This window comes from Pseudorasbora parva, chromosome 6, assembly GCF_024679245.1.
Source record: "Pseudorasbora parva isolate DD20220531a chromosome 6, ASM2467924v1, whole genome shotgun sequence".
Classification (NCBI taxonomy): Eukaryota; Metazoa; Chordata; class Actinopteri; order Cypriniformes; family Gobionidae; genus Pseudorasbora; species Pseudorasbora parva.
In genome coordinates this window covers 24,626,142-24,651,683 of record NC_090177.1, presented here as the reverse complement: position 1 = coordinate 24,651,683, position 25,542 = coordinate 24,626,142, and the positions used below count along the sequence as shown (strand labels likewise).

The following is a 25,542-nucleotide window of genomic DNA, read 5'->3' as shown; positions in this document are numbered from 1 at the left end:
ACAGCATAATAGCATTCTGTGAATCATCTAACTGACATTTATACATATCACATTAAAGCCAGAATAGATTTTACTCTTGCTTTACTCTTGCCTTGCACTGCTGCACCGTAGTTTATTTTTCCAATAGAATCCTCAGGCGTTATTAGGCAACCTGAAGATTACATATAGGTTCACTTTTTTTAAACTTAAGCACAATATGCTCTCAAAGGCAAACACATACAATTTTCTCAGCTTGAGCCTATAACATACAATGCTGCTTGTATTAATCATCACATATTTCATCAACGATACCAAGCATAGATCCAATCTTAGTCACCTAATTGTTCTGACAATTCATTCCTATAAAGACAAGGACTGGTGAGAGTAGACCTGACTACTTATTCTTCTGCCAGACCACACAAGGCCATTTCACTCTCCGACATCCCTTGTCACAGTCACAACAGTGCTCTGCAGAGCAGAGGAGCAGCATCCACAAACAACTCCCGCATTCACCTTCATTGGTGACAGCCAGGTAACGATCGTGGTTTCCCTAAACCTCTGCACTGTTTGTCACCGCTGTGAAATTAAAACACTATTTATACACCTCATTACAGCCAGCTGAATTATGTTAAGCTTAACAACAAGAAAGCTAGTCTGCTGTTAACATAAAATAGTGTCGTATAAGGTACCAAAATGAATAAAAATGCCCCCCAAATTCAAGATATGAATTTCCCTTGTATCAGTGTATAGACCTATCACGCGCAAGAGTGCAATTTTCTAAAATATCAACACAATTGCAACATGATATTCAAATTTATACAACAGTTCAATAAACAATAAGTTGTTTTTGCTCTATTTGGCAAACGAAAATAGTTCCAAACAAAGCAGAAAAGTTGCATCTCCCAGCAACAGAGATGTTTCGTTATTAAATGATTCACCGTTTTTACCCACTTGGTTGAGTCAATATGAAGAAATTGTGGGAGTGTTATTTATGAATGAAGAGGCTTGTTCTGGACTAGGGCTATAGCGATACTCTAATCTCACGATACCATACACGATATTCAGCAGCCAATGATTCGATAGACTTACATAATTTTCTGAAAGATTTAAAGGGGACGTGATTTTGGTGACATCTTGTAGTGTTCCATTTACGTGGATTTAATTAATTGAACTGAAAACTGAAAACATCAATTACACAATATGTCTCTGACTGGACAGAGAGTCTATACTTGTAAATGCTGGACAAAATGAATCAAATATGTGTTGAGAAAATTGAGTTCCATTTATTGAAACAGTCCAAACTGTAACTTACAAGCCTTTAAAAAGTAAATAAAGTACAGTATAAAAATGGAATTTTAGAAAGTGCAACAAGTGGCCTGTTCCGAACAGTTTCTTTGACAGCTTTTTTAGCTTGACACTGAACATATAGCCAGTCTAGCCACCAGGTAGGACCAGAAAATGTTTAAAAATGCTATAATATGCACTTCATTAAAGATTCACAATTGATGTGAGCAGACTCGCTGGCAGAAAATCACCATTGTATAAATGATTTCTGGGAGAATGTAAGAACACTAATTAGGAGCAATGTGATCTTACTGTGCTTTATAGAGGGTGTTTCTGGAGCCAGGAATATAGTTAAACCGTGGATGTGACATTATTCTGCTTTCTTTAACTGTGTAATGAATTTGCCTTATAAAGTGGAAACGGTCTCTTGTATTAAGATGGAGTATTAAAAGTAATGAAATTTATCAAGCAATAATTCAGCTCACAATCTGGTGGCTTAGATCAAATTACTGCACGCAAGCCTTATATAGGTTTTTTAGTTCTTCATTACATTTGCTTTACTGGCTTGATGATACATGGGCTGTTGCCAGAGTCTATGTTGCCTTGTGGTCTGTTATCAAGGATAAAGCCGGAAAGGCAAGACGTTTGGATAACTAGACCTATTACAAGGCCATGAACAGACATGTTCGGGGTCAGGTGCTCAGGCGGAGAAAAAAAGGACACCAAAATGTCTCTTACCTTGGGAATTCACCTTATGCCTAGAACATTGTTAAGCAGATTTCCTAAATGTTATATTAGTGCCCTTTGTGTTTACAATACTCTGACTGTGATTTGTTTGCACAGTCTATTGCCTGTATTGTTAATGTCCAGCGATCTGCGCCTCCTCTATGCCTAAAACCCTGCTTTAAAAATAACAAAAGGTCAATTGACATGAATTGTGTTGACATGCAGTGTCCATCTTTAACTGTTTTTGCATTTTACATGCATTATTAAGCAAGCATTGAAACACGAGAATTTGTGTGGCAAAACATTTCAAACATTAGGCCTACAGCACGACCACGACAAATAATAGTGAGAATAAAGAAAAACAAATGGTACAATATATAATTTCACTTACACGCTCATGTGATGTCATCGTAAAATCTTAATGATGATGATACAAGTCAATTTTCAACCCAAAAGCAACTTGACGCGCGTTTCAATGTATAAATACTTCAACTCCCATAGTGCATATCGGAACCCAAGCTTTGGGCAAGTCTATTTTGTAACTTAGTGGGGGGATATCGATGGTGAAATTATGGTTTCGACAAACTATATACAGCTTTTTAATTATTACCACATTGCGTTTGCTATAAATTATTAGTCGAAACGTTTGATATATGTCCATCTATGCAATGCATGTATCGAGGGGTCTAATATGAAGACACGTTTGTGTTATTTCCCTGTATCTTGAATAATAGCACAATCTCAACTCAAACTCTGCACATGTTGGTTCTACGCTCATGAACTGAAGAATACTTGCTGAAACTGTTAACGGTACAGGGAATAGCCGGTCAGGCAACCGTCCAGTCTCCCCTCACACTGGAAAGTCACGCAGCTCCCGCCACTTCCAGGGATAAAGTTACATAAACGGTTTGATTAGACCTTTTTGTTCTTTATCTTTTGCCCGCGAGGTATTTCTGTATTCATTACCGTGGAGAGGCCAAGTAATATCGGATGTGGTGAGTTCTGCATACTTATGTGCCTAGCTAATGCTAACTAGCTAACGTGTCCACAATAACACAGTTACATCTAGCCAAATCCAAGTTTTACTGCTGAAGTCAGCTAGCCAGGCGCAACAATTTGCCTGTAAATTTAAACTGGCCACTTTAGGAACAGCCAGCTAACGGCATGCGCGAGACAATGCGCTCCATGCGCGCATCACGAGCCGGGATAAAAGAAACCAACTCGTCCTTGCGGAAAAGTTGGCTTATTCTCCCGTCATATGGTTTGGGTTATTTTTCTCAATTCCTTCATGCTCAGTAAGAAGGTTGTGCTAAGCTAACAAGCTTCGCTTTTGCAGGCTAACGTTATCGCAAAACGTCCTCGCATCGTTTCCAAGAAAGCTAGCCTGGATAGATAGCGAGGTAATCTGACTGCCCATATATCTGCATAACTGCTCAGATTACAGTCTTTTAAACGTATCTCAAGATTCACATGAGGAACAATAGACCAAATAACGTTACTAAATCAAACTTTTAGGGATGTGGGGTACCCGGTCATTGCTTTGCTTGTCTGGTTAGATCACCGATCATTAAACCTCAACCTGTTTATGTAACCCTGTGCATTGTTAGCATCGATTTGCTATTATGTAAACTGCAGCTTCATTAAATCCCACGATGCCCTCTTTAGTACGCATATAACTGCAATCTAAAACTATCATCTTAAGATGGTGTTTTGCAGCGAGCTAACTGGCTCACGCAAAGTGTGAGGTTTTGACTACCAAGTGCAGGTGCGTGAGCGGCAGAATGATGCGATGCGTTGGGGGTTGTTTACATTGTTTGTACCTGCTGTAAAGGTATCTCTCACAGGGGACGTTTGTTTCTTTTATGCACCATATGCGAGAATAAGCGGCCCACTTGGGCCTTTGTCACAAGTATCACCCCATCCCCCAACGCTTATTCCTCTCATTTACAAGAAAGCCCATGCCTAACCCCTCATTTTAGCAGTCATTGCTTTGAAAAGACATTTTCTATGGGTTGTTGGTTTAAGAGAGGTAAGCTGATCCATGCAGTGCAATGACGGATGTTCTTCAGAGGTTATGAAAGCATTAAACTTTGGATAAGTGTAGCTGTTCCTAAAGGCTATTATTTTGTCATATGTTATGGCTTTATTTTACCCCACTCTTTATCCCCATCTGCATGGGTGAAACATTTTACTCACATGGTTTATGTCAATTATGTCTGCTGCTTAATAGTTGTGACCTACTTTAAAGAGTCAGCTGTCAAGAGCAGGTTGTATGTTTATATTAGATAGAGTGAAGAAGTGCAGCACCTGTTTAGTGTTTTAATACATTATGTCTATTAAAACATCTAATATAAAGACTTTTCAGTTTTTTCATCAGCCACGAAAAAATTCTGCCGGTAAAAATCTTCTGCATTCTACTGTAATTACCAGAATGCTGAATTGATGGGAGGTTAGGTCGTACTGTTTCCCATGACTAGTAATAAATATGAATTGTTAATTAATTAAATCACATTTTATTTAGGCTAGTAATTGTAAATAAATAACATCTTTACATTGCCGTAGCCTAATTGTACTGTTTACATATCGAATTTGAAGAATGTGTATAACCCTTAAATGGGCAGGGACATTAAATATCTCTAAAAATGCATTTGTTATTTTGCAATGCATTAGGACTCAAATAATGTCATATTTTTCTTCAAAACTTTGCTTTTACTTTCAGTACTTTTTGTATTCAAATGTAAATCCTATAGGATATAACACCCATTTAAAAGAATAGTTCACCCAAAAAAGAAAATTCTATAATTTTCATATTCTTCATGTAATTTCCAAATTGTTGGACACTCTTATGCGGTTACCAAATAGTTTAGGTCAGCATTGACTTGCATTGTATGGAGAGAGAAACCCCCCAGACAATTTTTAAAATAACTTATTTTATGTTTCATAGAAGAAATTGCAGTAATGTTATTAACATTAAGTGGCATGGCATCTTGTACACAGAAACCACTGACATTGTCATGCTGCGGTGCTTAGTGGCACATCCGGTTTTCATTGGCATGTCCCAGCGGATAGTGGCATATGCCACTAAAAATGATTATGTGTCAATCGATTGCGTCATGTGCCACTGACATATCGGCACATGTTATAGCACCTCTAGTAGTGACTGACAGATGAGTTGAGCAGCTATACTGATGTAATTGTGACAGAATCCTTAATAAATAGCCTAATTTAGTGATTTACAAAAATATTAATTAAACATATTTGTTATTTGTTTGTTACTTGCAAAAACAAGTAATCCAAGTCTGGTACTGATCTAAATAAAAGTATGGGGTTAGTGATTCTCATTTTAAGGCTTTAATATTTAGCAAATAATAATATGGATTCATGTAATAAGAAATATAAAAACAAATTAACAATGTGAACATGCATTTATTTTGGCTTGATGTACTACATATAATAGACAATTTAATATAAGGTCTACAAACTTCCATTACTCTGCATTGTGAAGAGCCCGTGTCAAGGTCCAGCACAATTTTCAATGCTTTTTGTGCCAGTTTTCATTATGCATTTCAGAATGGTAGGTTTTCTCATTGTAGTTTACAACATGAAATACCTGATTGGTATGTGTAATTTTGTAGTGACACATACACTTGCTGGTTTTCCTTTTATGGCCACCTATCTGAATAGTGTCTGTATTATTTTATCATTCCAAAATGACACAGCTAAACTGTCAGTCTTATGCAATCAGATTTTTTTGTTTGTTTTGAGTTTGAGTATTTGCGATATGTTACTCACCCTCAAACCTTTTAAGCTTTATAATGGGAGTGAATAGCACCATAGATGCATCCAGCCATCCTAAAAGTAATCTGTACGGCTCCAGGGGGTTAAAAGGCCTTCTGATTCAGTGTTTTTTTTTTTTTTTTTGTGAGAAAAATATTCCATATTTATAACATTATAAACTGTAATCACTGGATTCCGGTAATGGCCGTATGCAGGACTAGTTTTGGTGAAAGAGTGACCAATGACCCTACTCATAACGTATTGACAAATGCGGGCGCGTAGGTATAGAGCAAAATAAAACACTGGTCATGAATTAGAAGTCTAAAACAAAAATCTTTACAGAGAAACATCGGAGGATTTCGATATAAGCTTTTTTGAGTTTTGTTTTCCAGCCATATTTTTTTTTTTTTACCTTGAGAGGAGACTACTCACCTAAGCTTATGCTACTCCTATAGCCCATGTCATGTCGGGTCAGAGGTCACTCTTCTGCCGGAACTCGACATGGCATACAGCCATTACCGGAAGCCAGTGATTTATAGTTTATAAAGTTATAAATATTTATATTTTTCGTACAAAAAATGCATTGATTTGTTTCAGAAGCGCTTTTAAGCGCCTGGAGCCATATGGGTTACTTTTATGATGAATGGATCCGCTTTGGGCTTCAAAAAACAAGGTACCATTCACTCCCATTATAAAGCCTGATTGTGTTTGGCTGAAAGAAAGTCATACTTTCCAGGATGTTTGAGGGTGAGTAAATGATGGGATACTTTTCTTTTTTGGGTGAACTAACCATTAAAATAGGTACATTTGTAAAAAATTATATAAAACTTATTTTAATAAATATAAATACATACAAGGCAGATATTAAGTATGAAAGCCTGATGGTGGTTGTAACAATGAACTCTTTCTAAACCCTATGCTTGAAAGCTACTTATTAATTAAATGTCTCACTGTCGAATAATATGTTACACCATCCCCTTAATGTGTAGCAGACAGTAGCATGTGTCACTACTATTGGTGGTGCCACTGGATACAGCAGTATGCTCTGCAACAATATCAGGGCACATGCCACTATCCACTGTCACATTCCAATGACAACTGGATTTGCCACTAAGCATAGCGGCATGTGCCAGTGGCTTCTGTGCGTTCCATGCCACTTAATGTTAATACAACCTCTCAGAAAAAGAGACCTTTTTCAAACTAACTTTTTATGTTTCAGAGTAGTTTTCACAATTTTGAAACAACATGAAGTGAAAGTAAATTGACAATTTTTGGGTGACTAGTATGTGCTCAGTGCTCATCTTGACGGTGGATAACGTGGTTCAGTTTAAAATACACATCTGAATATCAATGATAAAACTCTAAAGTCCCGGCAAATACAGTGTACGTACTTAAAGTAGGCGGGTTTTCAGTGAAGTCATAGGCAGGGCAGCCAATGGGTGACTTGCAGAGGATTGCAGCACTGTTGGTAAGACCACCCTTTCCTGTTCCTCTTTATCACAGCAGCTCCGCCCCTGTGCCACAGCTGCCATTTTGGTTTTGTTCCGTTCGCTGAAACAAAACCAGAAACGCGATACAGGCAGGCAGGCAGCAGACTGAACGACACAGTGACTCGGCAGGATAGTGAAGGGGGCTTTCTCACAGCATCTCGCCCAGCGCTGTTCGTGCTGTTGCTGTCCGTTTTCTCCCTGCATCTACATCAGCACACAATCCGCACCATCTAAGTTAGTTTCACACGAGGAGCGGTTTGCTGACACTGAGAGTGGACAGAGAAGGATTATTGGTAAGAGGCAAACCATTACATTATGCGCTAACTCTGTGCCAGCAGCTGTCTGATTAAATAGAGCTTTATAGCGTGTAATTCCTCGCATATGCTCGTATAATTATACCTTTTTTGATCGGCACAAAGGATATCGTTGTGTTTGTGCAGGTGCGGAGTTCTTTCATTCACTGGTTAGCATGCGAACTTGTGACTAGTGAGCTAGGCCTCAAGGCTCAGTAAACTGCCTGCACCAACTATTACAAAGCATGTAGCAGGCTAGCAAGCTAACGTTAGGTGTTTAAGAATCCCCTCGCTGCCTGCTAAGTGATCATCCGGTTAAATTAATGAAATCTAATTAGCGGCACGCGACATGTTTGGATTTCACATTTGGCGTGTCTGTTTAATTTAACATTTGATGTCTTGACGTTACTGAAGATGATTTTTCTGTCTTGTCGAAACGGAAGTGAATATCTGAAATGTACAAAGCAGGTGTAAATGTTTACGGGATTGTAGATTATTATTTTTGCTTATGTCACGCACGGATTTATTCATGTTTCGGTTTTGCTTGGGTCATCCTAAATGAGAGGGCGGGCACCTCAATCTGCCCGTACTGTAATTTTGGTTTGCAAGATTATCAAGATAATAAATTCATCATGTATGCTAATGGATTTGTGGGCATTCTGTTTCTTTGTGTAAAAGTTAACCTTTTTTTTTAAAAAAATTCTTACTGTCACGTTATTCTAAACCTGTATGATTAACTTTCTTCCGGGGCAAACTGTCAGTCGGAATGACAGCCTCGTCGTTACTAAGGGAAAAAATGAAAGTGATTGCTAAGTGCTGTCGTTTTCTTCCTAACAGCTATTTTAATGTTCCACAAAATACATGTTGTAACATCACGAGGGTGAGTAAATGATGACAATATTTTTGGTGAACTATCCCTTTTTTTTTAAAAAAAAAAAGAAAGAAAGAAAGAAAGAAAATGTTCTGTTAACAACGTCACGATTGTATGCGGAATTTCCGCTCGAGCGTAGCTCGTGAGTTTGTAGTCATTCTAGAATATACGGTTTGATTTGAGGGCCGTTGAACTCTATGTAAATATTGAGCGTTATGAGGTTTAGTTCCTTGTTAGTGAGATATCTTAACGTAATACGCGGAATATAGATGGATAGGCAACCGTAGTGTCACAAGAATTTGTTTGTTCTACTCCGGCCTTGGGATGTGGCATTCACTGCAGTTTTGTTTTAATGAATCAGCGGTTTTGTTGAGGCAGAGTGGGTGAGCCAGAACCGTAGATGCACGAGCCATTCACCATAAACACAACGCTTGTGTCCGCGAGCTATTTATAGCCGAAGAGCTTAATCTTGCGGCAGAAATCAGGCTGCTCTTGTGCTGTGGAATTCAAACCTTATTGTTGTAAATCCTCGCTTAAGTGATCTGAATGTATTTGGTATGATTTTCTTGTCATAGTGCAAGCTCATTTAAATGCATTTATTTGCAAAATGAGCAATAATGTAATATTACCTCCACCTTGGTTTTATAGACCAGAAGTCCCTTTGCCCTTTTTGAATGACAATGACTTCACTGCATTGCTGGTACAATCGTTTTTTGTTTTTTTTTTGCTCATAAAGGAACTGTCCAGTGCTGAAATTACAATTGATCTATATAAGGACATATATTTCAGCATTATCATAAATGCATATCACGTGTTTTATACAGATGCTAATTTTCAGTTTTCTTCTGGAAGTTGCATTACTGAAGTTTTTGTGCCATTTTGTTTCATCTTTGCTGTATACCCAGATCTTAAAATGTTTGTTTAATTGTGAATGAAAGTACAATTAGCAGTTTTTTTTAAATTTTATTTTTCAGGTGCTCGCACTTTAAATAATGTATTCAAACCATCTGGATGTTGCTATTATTGCTCATTTGCACTTCTGCTTTCCATTTGTTTGTGGGAGTAACCACAAGAGCTTTTGGCAAGTCCTAGTGCAAACAGCCTGAAAATGCTTTTAAGCCTCTACTAAGATGTTAATTGGGTTGTTTAATTAATGTTTTTTCCACCAAAACAAAGTGACCTGGAAGATGCTGTTCTTTTAATTTTCTCTGCTGATGTTTAATGTGATCTGCAGTGTTTGCATAATATTTATGCGCTTCAAACACTAATATTTGCTTGGAAAAACTCAGAAATTGAGTTTTCTTTCTTTTATAGATGTCCAGCTCGCCGCTGTCCAAGAAGCGTCGCGTGTCAGGATCAGAGACGAAGACGGGATCCCACTGTTCCTCCTCTAACTCTGTCAGAACCGAACTGTCTCACACACCAGCTAACGTAGGTTAAAGTCAGGCTTTTTAAAAACTAACTTGTTTGTATAACTTGGACATCTAGTTAATCTGAATTTATATTGAATGATTGTTTTAATATAAAATATTCAGGGTTTTTTGTTTTGTTAAAATCGTTCTTTACTGTGCCTGGATGTTGAAAGGCAGCCAGTTTAATAAGTTATGTGCTTGACTGTCTATTTATAGTCTGTTAACTGTGGTTTTCTGTCTCTGCAGGGCATGGCTAAGAATGGAAATGATGCTGAGATCGACGAGGGTCTGTACTCCAGACAGCTGTGAGTTTGGCCTTCATTTCAGTTTGATGTATCCTTGTGACGTTCTTTTTAAGCAAATAAGTGTGTGAGTTATGGCTAAATTTAGTATGTGTCTCTCAGGTACGTACTGGGCCATGAAGCTATGAAGCGAATGCAGAGTTCCAATGTTCTGATCTCAGGGCTGCGAGGTTTGGGTGTAGAAATAGCCAAGAATGTAATTCTGGGCGGAGTCAAGAGCGTCACCCTGCATGACCAGGGCGTGGCCGAGTGGAAAGACCTTTCATCACAGGTCAGTGGTTGGTCATGACTCATAATAAGTGTATGAATGCAACACAGCCAACACAAAGGAAATTAATGCTTTTATTCAGTAAGGATGCATTAAACTAGGGGTGTCCCCGATTAAGGATTTACACATTCGAATCAGAATTTTCGATTCTCTCTATGGTCGAACCAATAGTCGAATCATCTATGTGTGTTTAAGCCATAGACTGGAAAAAATAAACGGTATAAACGGGTTGGGAAGGGCAGGACACTAGTCAAAAGGAGGCTAAGACTATTTTTATTTTACTTTACACACGGCACACAGCCACCACTTTTAATAAAGTGATCAAAACTAAGCCAACGTTACACTACACATTCGTAAATTAACCGTTCTCATAACATTTAAAAGCCTCGATCGAAACAGAACATCACACAAATATATAAAAGAACATTTTGATAAATAACCCTAAAAACAGTGGTGTATGTGTTCAAATTTTAAAGGCGCGGAGCATCCGGTGCAAAGCTCAATGCCCGAGTCCCGTGACACGTCTTTATAACACTAATATTGAGCACCCCCATATTGCCAAAATGGTATGATCCTCGAGATCAGTGGTCGAATCCGGTCCTGTATATCGATGCATCAAATCTTCGACTTTTAGGGGTCACCCCTACATTAAACTTGTCAAAAGTTTTAGTAAAGACATACAATGTGTTCTACTTCAAATAAATGTTGTTCTTTTGAATCATTTTTGGTTGATCAAAGAATCCTGAGAAGAATGTTAAGCAGCACAACCGTTTTTAACATTGATGTTAGTGTTGTCATGATACCAAAATTATGACTACGATACCAGACTGAAATACCTCGATACCGATACTAAATTGATATAATTTAGTATCGATATAAAAGATTGCTGAAAATTCACAGGTTGAAAATTCACAAGATTGATTTGCAGGAATAAAATGCATTTTAAAATATAAAACAATTGTTTTAAATTGTAGTAATATTTCACAATATTACTGTTTTTCAGTAAGTTCAGTAGAGTAAAAATACTAATTACATTGAAACACAGCAGTGAAATATTTATAGTAGTAGTAATAGAAATAAAGTGTTTGTTACATGTGTCTTAGTTTTACCTGCGCGAGGAGGATCTCGGAAAGAACCGTGCAGATGTCAGTCAGACTCGACTGGCAGAACTGAACAGCTATGTGCCTGTAACCGCCTACACTGGCACCCTCACCAACGAATACCTGACCCAGTTTCAGGTACTGGACTTCACCTATCAGCTCAACACATGGACAAAATCCTACTTTTCCAACATGCATATGGAACTTTGCATTGGTTGATGTTTAACTGAATTTGAATGAGTTGCCTAAAAGGTGTTTGTGTTTGACCAGGTTGTTGTGCTCACCAACTCCAGCCTCGACGAGCAGACACGCATCGGGGATTTCTGCCACAATAATGGCGTCAAGTTTATCGTGGCAGACACACGTGGGCTGTTTGGGTAAGAATACCCCCTTGCTTTGCTGAGTTTTTCTTTTTTTGATGAAATTCTAATGCATGTTCTGTGTTTGAATAGGCAACTGTTCTGTGATTTTGGGGAGGAAATGTTAGTGTTTGACACCAATGGAGAGCAGCCGTTGAGCGCCATGATTTCAATGATCACAAAGGTAAGTGCCTGTGTGATGTAGCCTTAAGCCATGTTATTGTAGTAATAAAGTGCCACATTGTCATTTGTTACATTTCTGGTTGTCTTTGAGTCTTTTGCTTTTTACGTTGTGTGTGAAAAGGACAGCGCTGGTGTGGTTACGTGTCTGGATGAAGCACGACATGGATTTGAGAGTGGAGACTACGTCACTTTCACAGAAGTGCAGGGCATGACAGAGCTCAATGGTTGCGAACCAGTAGAGATCAAGACACTGGGTGAGTTATCAGGGGTTTTCTTGCTGTTACAGACCCATGAACGCCCACCCAGACTCTGTCAGCCTAGGAGATTTTGTTTAATATAACGTGCATTACAAATAAAATGAATTATTATTATTAATGTAAATGTAGGCTCCCTCATATTAGGGATGGGCATTTCGAGCAAAAATAATTTTCGATGATCACTGGGAATTATTATTCGAAAATTGCAACTCCCGTCTCAAAGGTTACGAGTTCTAATCCGTTCTCATAAAGTTTTTTTTTTCTTCATTAACCCTTTAGGCGCCAGAGGTTTTTTCGTAAAACGTTCGATTTTGACATCTTAATTTCAAAAGGCTATATCTTAAAAGTGATAAAAGATAGAAACTTTCTGTAAATTAGAGAAATATTAAGGAGGACCCTAAATTTATGTAGAGATTACATTTTCCCCTCTAATTTGCATATTATGACGTCACGACGTGGGGGTAATCTTGGATTATAGAATTTTCATGAAAAGCCACATGATTAAATGATAAAATGCAGCACTTCTTTCCCCCCAAAATGTCCCTCACCTTCTGTGTGCTATATTGCACAATACTGATTGTTTAGGTAAATAGTAAACAAACTGTGTAAATCATTACTAATATATGGTAGAAACAAACCGAATGCATGTAGCAGTTTGCCTTTTGCTGTAGAGATTTTCCATTTACTACGTACAGTAAGCACTCTGATTCCATATATAGGGCACATATATATTATATATTATGCATAATAGCCCCCTGCCCCGTGTCACAGCGCGTCTGCTCGCGTCCAGATCTGCCTCGCGCGGCCGCCGAGTGTGCACAGCCAAGGCCTCTGTTTTTGTCATTTTGACTGCCCACCCTGCCTCCACGTTTCCCTCGAACTTGCTTATCAATACTTCGACCTCTTCTAACATACCCAGCGGCGTTAGATAAAGTCTCCACCACAATACTGTCGCCGCGATCGCGGAGATGCGCGTGGTGAGAAGACGCGCGCTTCATTGTGAGCGCGACAAAAAATCTCCCACGGCCGCCTTGTTCCCAACACTAACACACCTGCTAACTTCGCGATGAACACTCGGACCCCGGGAAACATTGTTCCCACCACTGACATTGGGCAAAGGACCATCTACATTGGGCAAATGATCCACCGTTTGTGCTTAGTGTAACGTTAGGTTTAGTTTCACTTTCAGAATCACCGTCATCTCATATTTCCCTTCAGAGTCAGGGTCCGCGAATAGAAGACCCAACACTTCATTGCGGGTAAGCTTTATTGATGGCATTAGAAAATAATAATAGTAATAATAATCTAATGCAAATACTCGCTGACGTTGACAATGCTCTGATAAAACAGCTCACTCGCACGTCAGCTCCGCTTTTGTTTACACTGATTGAATGCGCTCTTGCTCGCATATTTTGTATAGATTAATGATGTTTGTATGAGTCAGGGATGAAGTACGACATGTCTACCATCTAGTGGAGGGGAGGTTGAATGAAATTTGACACCCTATTTGACAAAATCGGCCGTTTTATTCAGTGACGCATCTTGTCGAGTAAACTCGACCGTGGCGCCAAGAGGGTTAAAATCAAAGATATTCATCAATGATTGTATATTAAGAGCATGTACATTGCAATTTGTGTGAGTGCATTTCGTTTTTTGATTTCACTGGAAAGAATAGTCTCCACAACGGCATTAAGCAATAGATTGATGTGTGTGTGTGAAGACTGCATGAACCCGCCTACTTTGATTTGATTGGCCACCTGAGCGCTGTTAGACCACATTTGTTTCAACTGTATGATCAGCTAGGATCAGCCTCAAATTCTGTTTCCGTCAATCACGCAGTGTCAACCAATTATACTGCATGAGGGAGGGCCGAGTTAACTCTCAGACACACACATACACAAAGTGAAGCAGCAAGCGCATGCACGCAACGACTCTGCAAGAAGGTGCTTTTCAGAACAATGCGCAGGCCGCACTAACACTAAACGTAAGTGTCTCCTCTGAATTTGCCTCACTGGCACGTCATCCTAAATAAACCCATCTCTGGTGTGATGACTCCGATCCTTCAATTATTCATATTTTTGTCTAATTGAAGAGTCATCTTCAATAAACCTGTCTCTTGCGTGATACCCCGAACTTTTGAATATTCAGATCTAATATGATTTCTGACCTGTAAGGTTGCCAGAATAAAAATCATACACTGTATGTTAATAGGCCAGAGGAGAACAGGCACCCCCACTGAGCATGGTTTCTCTCAAGGTTTATTTTTGCCCTGATGGGGACATAAAAATTTCAACTAAAGTTTTCAACTAAACATCCAAATAAAATGAATTACTAAATTAACTGTATCAACTTTATTACTGATCTGCCCACATTGTCGCTATATGATAAATTGAAATGAGCCGATAACATCACTGTTTTCTCCAGTTTCTCACTGTTTTTACGACTACAGTCAAATCAAATTTGTTTAAATATTTTCCTGTTTAACACTGAAGTTGCTTTGAAACAATTGTCATTGTAAAAGCACTAAAATAAGTTTGACCCCTGCATTAGGAAATGGGCCGTATTAACTCAAGCTGTATAATTATCATATCACCCACATTGTCTTTGTGGCTACGTCTCAATCAGATTCAGATCCCTAGTTGCGCCAGTCTCATGCTCAAACAATAACAACAACACAGGGAATGCTGCCAAAATGTCAGTTTTGTTGAGTATTCTCATAATAGGAGTCTTAAAATAGTTAAATAACGTCCTAAAATGAACGTGAGAAAATGAGATGCCCGTCAGATCCACGTCATGTTCGGTGGCGGACGATTTTAAAGGGACTCTAGCACTGATGAACAAATAAATAATGGGAACAGAGGAAAGATAATTAATCTATATTTTATTTATTATTTATGCAGTTAAGAAAGCTGTTTGATAACCATTACATTTTTGTCTAACAAGGAAGGCCACTAGTAAATATATATATTTTTAATAATGAGTTCATTTTAAAGCCTAATAAATGTTGAAATTTATACTGTATTGTAACATTTATACTGTAATGTAACATCATTAATGTTTCATAGAGACTGGCCTTCATTCATAAAAATATGCCATTATAACACTTAAAATATGTCTTTAAATTGTTTCTACATTAATTTGGAGAGTAACTGAAATTACAATATCAAAATATTAATAACTCCAGAAATATTAAAGTTTGTTGGTTTTTGATTAACTTTTTGGTTAATTATCTGTTTGGCACTATCTGCTTGGTGATTTTCTTCCCGACCCCGAAAAATCCCACTAAATTTAATCTCGTTTTCAGAATCTCACGTTTGAGTGATTGAGAGAACTAAAAATGACAACTGATGACTATTTCAGTACCAAATGCACTCATGGCCGGGATGCAAAGAACATATCTTGCCAGGTTGCTAAAAGAAGGGAAATGTGTGAACGCCACCACCTCAGAAAGTTTAGTTTACTTTAGTTTTAAACATGGATGTGCTGTTGTCAAAGGATATTGGGAGCGTCCAGGCTATTGTCAGACCACGCTCTTGTCCAAATTTCACTAGAGTTAGCAACTGCTACGGTCTTTTATCTGGATATAATCTCGTGCTGTAGGAAATCTGATCGAGAGCCGTATGAATGCAGACCTGCAGAAAGCATTCAATTATTTTATTTTTGTTTTACTGTTACAAAGGGTTTTTTACAGTTTGAAAGTCAGTGGGCTGTTTTATGTGACTGTGGTGTCTTCTGTTGTCAGGTCCTTACACCTTCAGCATATGTGACACAAACTCATTCTCGGACTATGTGAGAGGTGGTATAGTCACACAAGTGAAGATGCCCAAGAAAATTTCCTTCGTAAGTTGATGCCCCTGCTCCGACTTATGTAGTAATCATGTAAAGAGAATATTCTGATTGATTTTATATGCACACTTTTCCCCCCCAGAAACCCCTGTCATCCTCCATGGCTGAACCAGAGTTCATAATGACTGATTTTGCCAAATTTGATCGTCCAGGCCAACTGCACGTGGGCTTTCAGGCGCTGCATGCGTTTGAGAAGAAGCACAGTCGTCCACCGAAGCCCTGGAGTCAGGTGAAGACTTTTGTTAGTTTTGTGTAGCTGTATTGACTCATGTATGGATCGATCCACCTTCAAGCTTATTCTGACCTTATTCTGGCCAAGAATGTTCTCAACCAATAGAATATGTTCAGTTGTGGACATCAGACTCCGTGACTCAGCAGTGATCTCTGTCTCTCTGTCTGTGTCTGTACTGCTGCAGTCGGATGCGGACGAGCTTGTGACTCTGGCTGATGAGGTGAACGCTGCACAGACCGGATCTGCCAAGCAGGAGCAACTAGACCAGGCAGTCATTAAAAAACTGTCCTGCGTGGCTGCTGGAGACCTGGCACCTGTCAATGCCTTTATTGGTGGGCTTGCTGCCCAGGAGGCTATGAAGGTAATACAGTCTCCCATTATGGTCTTTGAGCTTCGGATCAATGTGTTATATCAGGAACATGTTGCATTAGCCTCATCTGTCATAGTCTGTTAAATGTTTTTTCTCTTTTCATCTGTTCAGGCCTGCACAGGGAAGTTCATGCCCATTATGCAGTGGCTGTATTTTGATGCTTTGGAGTGCTTACCTGAGGCTGAGGATGCTGTTCTTACAGAGGAAGAGTGTGCACCTGTAAGTGCCTCTTGTCAGTCACTTTCATTTTTTTAAGATATGGATGTCTTCAGTATTTAATATTAGTAGAGTTAGTCAAATTTTGCAGCTCCTTCAGATGATTGTGGGTTTCATACAAAGAATAATTTATTAATTCATCTGTTTTCTACAGAGGAACTGCCGGTATGATAGCCAGATTGCTGTCTTTGGATCCAAGCTGCAAGAGCTGTTGGCCAAACAGCGATATTTTCTGGTGAGGAGCTGAACCTGGCTGTTTATCAAAACGGGAGACAATTGATTACACAATGTTAACTATGCAATTTCATCATGCTTGTGCTAAAATTACTTATTGAAATAACTCAAATACATTCAAACTGAATAGATTTATAAATCACGAAAGCACATAAAATTACTGCTACAAAAGGAATATTACATGAAATTATAATAACAGCTAATTCAAAATAATATTAAAAACAATTATAGTTTATGAGTTATACTAAAATAGCTTTAGTCTCTGTAGTGCTCATTTTAGTGAATTGTCTTTTAATCATTTAATTAAACTTTTTTTTTTTTTAGGTTGGTGCTGGAGCCATTGGCTGTGAGTTGCTGAAAAACTTTGCAATGATGGGCTTGGCCGGGGGTGATGGCGAGGTCATAGTCACTGACATGGACACCATAGAGAAGTCCAATCTCAATCGACAGTTCCTCTTCAGGCCCTGGGATGTCACGGTGAGATTGACCTGACACACTATTAGACTAAAGAAAGAAAGAATTTTGGGCCCATTGTATGATTTTGGCCACCTAAGACAGATTTTGTGAATCTTATTTTACAAATAAGAATCAAATTTTACCTCGGATCAAAATTCTGGCAGTGGCAGCAGTTTTTAGGCACAGTCCTGTTGTGTGACTTCTACAACAATCGTCAAATCAAAAACTTATTGAAGGAAACGTGGAAACCACCTCTTGCCACACACACACGTTGTCATTTTAAGAAAAGCCATGATCAGAATGAACGCTAGATTATGATTTCGAGATTTGATAGCCACCATTTCTATCCCTCACAGTCATTTAGCTCACATTCACCAAATGGCTTGATGTAAAACTTTGGAGAAGTGTCCATCTTTATTAGGGATGCACCGAAATGAAATTCTTGGCCGAAGCCGAAACCGAATAATAATGAAATGCTTGGCCGAAGACCGAAGGCCGAATACCGAACGCGGTGTTTCGCATTTTTTCCATTTATTTGGCAATTTTTTTTTACCATTACAATAATTAAATAGTAAAAATTTGCTTTTTACTATTTTGTGTTGCTTTTCAGAGAAATAAATCAAATAACAAAAATACAATTTCAAAATATTTATTTAACACTGAATTTTTTTTAACATTCCAGCAGATATTATACAAACTAAGCACAACATAACTTAAAATAAATAATTAGTAAAATAAAAAATATATTTTTATTTGGCCATCTTAGAAGCCCCCCTTCTTGAATAGCCTATGTTAGGCCTATAACTGACTGCTGAAAGAATGTAACTCTGTATGTCTACAACAACTAATGTGCATTGAATAGTGCAAAAAATGTGGATGAACCCACAACAAATAAATAACTGTCTTAGACATAAGCCTACTTAGCCTACTTCTTCAGGAAAAGTGGCAGGTTCTTCTTTATGAAAAGTAGCTTCTCTGCTTTCTCACATGAAAGTCGGTTCCTCTTCTCATCGATGACATGAGCACTAAATTTCAGCACTAAACAGTGCTTCCACACTGCTGACATGTTTGCTGCATAAAGCACGCAGCTCTCACTCTACGTGGGTTACTTTTTGATCGCGTCATTAAAAACGTCATTGTTCGGCCAAAATTATTCGGCCTTTTTACTTATTCGGCCGAATGCCGAAAGTGCTTTTTTTGGCTATTTTCGGCCGAATAATTTCGGTTGCCGAATATTCGGTGCATCCCTAATCTTTATCACTTCTTGATTTATTATACCAGGGATTGTGTTCATACAGTCTGACAAGCAACAAGGAAGAACTATTAAAAAAATTGAGTAGTTTGTACCCAGCCTATGGTTGCTGATGACTTTGTTCCTCGTTTGAGCAGAAGATGAAGAGTGAGACCGCTGCTGCTGCCGTGAAGCAGATGAACCCGACAGTCCGCATTACAGGCCATCAGAACCGTGTAGGGCCGGACACAGAGAAGGTCTATGACGATGACTTCTTTGAAAGCCTTGACGGAGTGGCAAATGCTCTTGACAATGTAGATGCCCGTAAGTAAAACTTTTAGAGGGTAAGGTGGCTGGTCATGCAGATCCCTTCAATATATAATGGTCAAATAGCATCTTGTGTGATATTGACTCTGCATGCTTTGATTTTACAGGTATGTATATGGACCGGAGATGTGTGTACTACCGTAAGCCATTGCTGGAGTCTGGAACTCTAGGCACCAAAGGGAACGTGCAGGTGGTCATTCCCTTTCTGACAGAGTCATACAGCTCCAGCCAGGACCCTCCAGAGAAGTCCATTCCTATCTGCACTCTCAAAAACTTCCCTAATGCAATCGAACACACCCTCCAGGTAACAATTAATATTATAATGAACTTCTGTTGTCTTGAGCCTTAAAGGGTTAGTTCACCCAAAAATGAAAATTCGGTCATTAATTACTTACCCTAATGTTGTTCGACACCCGTAAAGACCTCCGTTTATCTTCGGAACACAAATGAAGATATTTTTGTTGAAATCTGATGGCTCAGAAAGGCCTCCATTGACACATGTCATTTCCTCTCTCAAGACCCATAAAAGGCACTAAAGACGCCTTTTACAAAGTCCATATCACTACAGTGGTTCTACAATCATTTTGTGAATACTTAATAACGACTTGTATAGTGATGGCCCGATTTCACAACAAAGTTTCGAACTGTTATGAAACTGCGTGTCAAACCGCTGAAATCACGTGACATTGGCGATCCAAATCCTGAATCGATGCACTGATTCATAACGTTCTAAACTTTGTTTTAAAATCAGGCATCACTATTTAAGTCTTTATTTAGGGTTTTTTGTGATACAAAAACTATTCTTGTCGCTTCATAAAATTATTGTAGAACATCTGTAAGGAGATTTACTTTTTAACGACGTCTTTAGTGCCTTTTATGGGTCTTGAGAGAGGAAATGACATAGGTGTCAATGAAAGCCTTTCTTAGCCATCGGATTTCAACAAAAATATCTTAATTTGTGTTCCGAAGATGAACGAAGGTCTTACGGGTGTCGAACGACATTTGGGTAAGTAATTATTGACAGAATTTACATTTTTGGGTGAACTAACCCTTTGTGTTTTTACAGACCTAAACTGATCTTTTGATGTTTATCCATCCTCTCACTTTCTTAGTGGGCTCGTGATGAATTTGAGGGACTTTTCAAGCAGCCTGCTGAAAATGCCTTGCAGTATCTGACGTAAGTTCCTGTCACCTTAAACAACCCTGTAAATTTGCCACTCATGGTGCTGCTGTTTTTTTGTTTTTAAATTATGTAATGTTCTTATCCCTTCCCAGAGACCCAAAGTTTATGGAGCGCACACTGAAGCTCCCTGGAGCTCAGCCGTTGGAAGTGCTAGAGGCAGTATACAAGAGCCTGGTGACAGATAAACCACGCAACTGGGAGGACTGTGTAGCTTGGGCTCGCAACCACTGGCAGTGTCAATATAACAACAACATCCGTCAGCTACTCCACAATTTCCCCCCAGAACAGGTGAGGCCTGCCTTTTCTCATTTTCTTTTTAGATCTGTGGGCAACAGTTTTCCTTTTTTTTTTAACCTTAAAGGGTCAATGATATGACTCCTCTCCTTTCCTTTATATTATTTATAAAGAAAGTCACTGAAGGCTGCAACAGATTTTATATAGTGGAAATCTATTCATCATTTGTTTTTTTGGATCAAAAAAGCCACATGAATAGAAATATTTATGAGTGTTAAATAGAAATTTGTTATTGAAACTTTAATTACACAGATTATCACAAATGGCAGAAACAAGAAGACTGAAACTGAAAACAAGAAAAAGCATATTGTTATACTGTCTGAATGTTAGATGCAAGTTGTTTTCACTGGGAGTTAGGCAGCTGCAAAGCAGAAAGCTGACAGAAAAACTGAAGTAATTTGTCCTTGCTATGTGAATGATACACCAATTATTCTAGTCGTATTGGTGTAAACTGGCAGGTTAAACTTTGTCTATATCAGACATGAACGGCACGACACATTGCGTAAAAAGCATGTATAAGCACCTATTATAATCTGTAATTGTCTACACTGGATGTGCTCCAATTTGCTGACAGTAAACGGATGCCATGTTCTTTTTCTGCTACTTGCGCTACTGACCAATGGACAAAGCAATTTACGCAATCTAAACAAACCAAGATATTGCTTCCAGAGCCCCTGATGTTTTCCAGAACGCCCCATTGTGAAATGCTAGTTTATAATAAGGTCTATAACAAAGAAAGTAGGGTAAATTTCCTTATTTACAACTTTATTAAACATTATTGTAATCTTTTACTCCCTTTGTCCAGCTTACCAGCTCTGGGGCGCCATTCTGGTCAGGTCCAAAAAGATGTCCTCATCCATTAGAATTCAGCACTAACAATGTGAGTATTCATTGTGTAAAAACTCAAATAAAATTTCACGTAGTAAGAATTGAGCGATCTTGATATTTTTGGGATTGGCAGGATCTACACATGGACTACATTATGGCAGCGGCTAACTTGTATGCCCAGTCATATGGAATGCCAACCTCAACTGACCGCCCAGCTCTGACCAAGCTGCTGCAGGAAATTAAAGTGCCTGAGTTCACTCCCAAGTCAGGAGTCAAGATCCATGTGTCTGATCAAGAGCTGCAGAGTGCCAATGCATCAGTCGGTAAGAGAAGAGGTGATTGAGAACATTTGGGTGGACGTGGATTTGAAACAACAGTTGACCGTTAGTGAACCGACACTATTATTGATTCAACTCGTTCTCTTTTCAGATGACTCTAGGCTTGAAGAACTGAAGACACTGTTGCCATCCAATGAAACGACTCAGTTCAAGCTCTGTCCCATTGAGTTTGAAAAGGTGCCATTTATAACTCGACCCCAATTTCCCACCCAGTAAAACTTCAGTTAAAATGCTAATTACGTTCTCTTCCTCAGGACGATGACACAAACTTCCATATGGACTTCATTGTAGCAGCTTCTAATCTGAGAGCAGAGAACTATGACATTCCACCTGCAGATAGACACAAGGTGATAGGGCGACTGAAATGGTTTCTCAACTGGTTTCTTTAACTCTTTGAAGTTAAATCCCATCATTGCAGACCCTCACCTTTTTGTTTTCTTGTTTCAGAGCAAGCTCATTGCTGGGAAAATCATTCCAGCCATCGCCACAACGACAGCTGCCGTGGTGGGTTTGGTGTGTCTGGAGCTGCTGAAAATCGTTCAGAAACACAAGAAGCTTGAGTCCTTCAAAAATGGCTTCATGAACCTTGCTCTACCTTTCTTTGCCTTCTCTGAGCCTATAGCTGCCCCCAAGCACAAGGTACGCAACGCATTCTCTATTACAGCTGCAATTTTGGCATGCCTTTAAATGACCACGGTATTCTGGCACTCTCGCCTTTCACAGTACTACGACATTGATTGGACGCTTTGGGACCGCTTCGAGGTGAAGGGCATTCAGCCCAATGGAGAGGAAATGACACTCCGACAGTTCTTGGACTATTTCAAGGTAATGTTTGAAGAAACAAGGGATGGGCACTGAATTTGCTATATTCATTTGAGTACTTTATTCATTCGACTAAATCAACCAATTTCTTCGTTATCCTGGACTATAAATTACTTCTTTTTTTTAATGATGAACCATTTTAGTGTTAATTTCAAGAAAATCTATTGAAACTGACAAAATAACGGTTTGGTATTTGAAGTTGAAGAAATTTTCACAGAATTATATTACTATTGTATAATATTGTAGTATTGTTCTCAGAGTCATCATTATACAAGGAATATCATGCATTCAAGATTTTTTCCCCATGCTTAATTTATATTGTATACAAATTTATTAGACCAAACTTATTTGACCAAAAATAAATGCTATGATTTTTTTGTAAATTATTCATTTTTATTTGAATACTTTTTAAAACATTGATTAAATTAAGAAAGTTATGAATTAATTTCATCAGATGTCATTGTTGATACATTTGTATTAAATCATAAAACAGAATTCAGAAAAATCTAATGAAAAACATAAAATGGATTTCATAAATGGAAGCTTAATCTTTACAGTTTACTTGTAGCCAAATAAGTTATGCTTACATTTGTTCTTGAGCAAATGTGTGTAATGCATTTCCTTCCTTATTAACAGCGTTACTTAATGTATTTATTTATAATATTTTTTCAAAGAAAGTCAGCTGCTTTCCCTGCCATCCTGTTTGATCATTCACAATTTCATAGCCCCCAGAATATGTTGTAGTATGAATATCTGAACGTGCAATATATTATAAGAGAGAACAGAGCCTCTGCTTTTAAAAAAAAAAAGCAATCTTTTTTTTTTCTCTCTCTCTTTTTGCTCATGAACATTTGGATATGGGTGTTTTGTTAAAAAACGTTTTGAGCAGAGACCTGAGCTGTCAGAGTCTGGATCATATTCAGAATGATGATTAAAATCTAGATGGAGTAAATCGAGTAATGTTTGCACAGTCCTATAGCTGGTTCTGAATCAACATTTCATTCACTAACATTAGATAGTTTTGATTTATATGCAGTTTAATGTTGGTGATCGTGTTATCTTGCATATTCATCTGTTATCATATGATATTGCTTGTTTCTGCATCGTCTTCAGCGCAGTTTGATCAGGAGATTCAGTACTCTTTCAGAAGCTGCGTAATAGCGCCCTTACCTTATAAAAGGGAGAACGTGTAAAGCTGTAAAACTCGTCTTTGGTGGGGGGAGCGCTTTCTCATAAAAAATGAGAACTCATCAATGGCAGGGAACGGGTTAAAGGTACAATATTAATATTGTGATTTATAAATATTGATATGGAATGACATAAAAAAAAATTGTGTGAAATTGGTCCATATTGCCCAGCACTATTCGTGCCCATCCCAAACAGGCAAACTGGGGTCTTTTTTTAATCTTGTGTACTCGTGGTTCACACTCTGTTCCTCCCTCAGAATGAACACAAACTGGAGATCACTATGCTCTCTCAGGGAGTTTCCATGCTCTACTCTTTCTTCATGCCTGCGGCCAAGCTTAAAGAGAGGCTGGAACTACCGTGAGTTTGTTTTTACTGTCTTTTTAGATGTTCTGAAATATATTCATATGGGCACAAATTTAACATATCAAATTGCAGAATTACATTTTTACCTCCGTTTTGCTCTTTATAGGATGACTGAGATTGTGACCAAGGTGTCCAAGAAGAAGCTGGGGAAGCATGTTAAAGCACTAGTTTTTGAGCTCTGCTGCAATGATGACACAGACGAGGATGTCGAGGTCCCCTACGTCAGATACACCATCCGCTGAAAGGGCTCTTAGGGTAGGGAAGGGGACATGTCAGAGGAGGGAGAGGGCGGCCCACTGGGGATGTGGAGCTTCAGTATGCTTGGAGAGCCCAAAGAGAAACCAATCTGTTTTTTGTTTTTTTTAATCAGTTACAGAATAATATGAGCGTTATATCTCAAACACCCCTCTTTCTCTATTGGTGGAGCTCTCTAGGGTGTGATTCTTTCAGGCTGGTTATCATTTGGAATATGGGGAGCATGTGAATCTTTGGCTGTAACTTATTTGAACTGGTTGTTGTAACACAGCTTCAGTAAATGAATTATTCTGTACACCGATTGTCACTCCCTCCCTCAGAATCATCTCTTTGGCACTGATCTCTGTTCCTGTCCTCATGATACATTTGTGGGCAGCACCATCTCGCTTTGTACTCTGGAGTAAAATATTGACTAATGCCAAAAGATGGAGTACAAAGGAAATATATCAGTTATGTTTGCTTAATTTTTGTTCTTTTTTTTCTAAATGCTGCCTTGGCTTGATGTCACGTTAAATTGTAACTTGAAATGCTCTTTTTGGCCAAGGTCTTGGAGCGAGTTGGTCCACTTACTGAACTCCTGCTCTCCCATATGCCCAGTGGGAACATCCCTTTACCTCTCTGGTTTATGTATGGGTTGGGTTCAGGAACTTGCACATAACTTTTTTTTTTCCTCCCTTTTTTCTTTTCTTTTTTTTTTTCTTTTTTTTTTGGGCAAACTTCTGGTGTACACCTTGTAGAACATAAACTCTGTATTCTTTCTACTTTGTTAAACTCCAAAAAAAAAAAAAAAAAAAAACATTACAGTACAAAAAAGTGGTTTTACTCTGTAATGGGAGCACTTAGTGTGTTAGTGAATAAAGTTGAAAACGTTTCTTTGCTTAATTGTGCTTTCTTTGCTATTGTTGTTTTTAAAATGTATCTATAAAGTTAATAAAAAGAATCTGCAGTTAAGCAAACTGGTTATTAGGAATATTTCAGCGTTTCTGTCAAATGAAGTTGCACAGTACACATTTAATTCCGTGTTGTTGTTTTTTATTGAAAGAGAATAAATAACAGAA

At 38.4% G+C, this 25,542-nt stretch overlaps 1 protein-coding gene across 3 annotated transcripts; it reads left to right on the top strand.

The window, feature by feature from the left end:
* The first annotated feature begins 2,765 nt into the window (after window positions 1-2,765).
* On the top strand, window positions 2,766-25,355 carry uba1 (ubiquitin-like modifier activating enzyme 1). Of its 3 annotated transcripts, none has more exons than XM_067446377.1 (26): window positions 2,766-2,984; window positions 9,735-9,851; window positions 10,079-10,137; window positions 10,237-10,405; window positions 11,506-11,640; window positions 11,773-11,879; window positions 11,955-12,045; window positions 12,166-12,298; window positions 16,044-16,141; window positions 16,230-16,376; window positions 16,564-16,740; window positions 16,861-16,968; window positions 17,120-17,200; window positions 17,524-17,676; window positions 19,045-19,210; window positions 19,321-19,517; window positions 20,326-20,390; window positions 20,489-20,684; window positions 21,496-21,570; window positions 21,652-21,853; window positions 21,948-22,033; window positions 22,111-22,203; window positions 22,304-22,495; window positions 22,580-22,681; window positions 24,123-24,223; window positions 24,336-25,355. In XM_067446377.1, exons 2-26 carry the CDS (start codon window positions 9,735-9,737, stop codon window positions 24,469-24,471), a joined length of 3,186 nt encoding a protein of 1,061 aa, XP_067302478.1. In that variant the 5' UTR covers window positions 2,766-2,984; the 3' UTR covers window positions 24,472-25,355. The 3 variants fall into 3 exon arrangements, with proteins under 3 accessions (XP_067302478.1, XP_067302479.1, XP_067302477.1); XM_067446378.1 differs by lacking the exon at window positions 2,766-2,984 and adding an exon at window positions 7,270-7,549 and having other exon boundaries at window positions 21,652-21,841; XM_067446376.1 differs by lacking the exon at window positions 2,766-2,984 and adding an exon at window positions 7,270-7,549.
* Window positions 25,356-25,542: the final 187 nt, after the last annotated feature.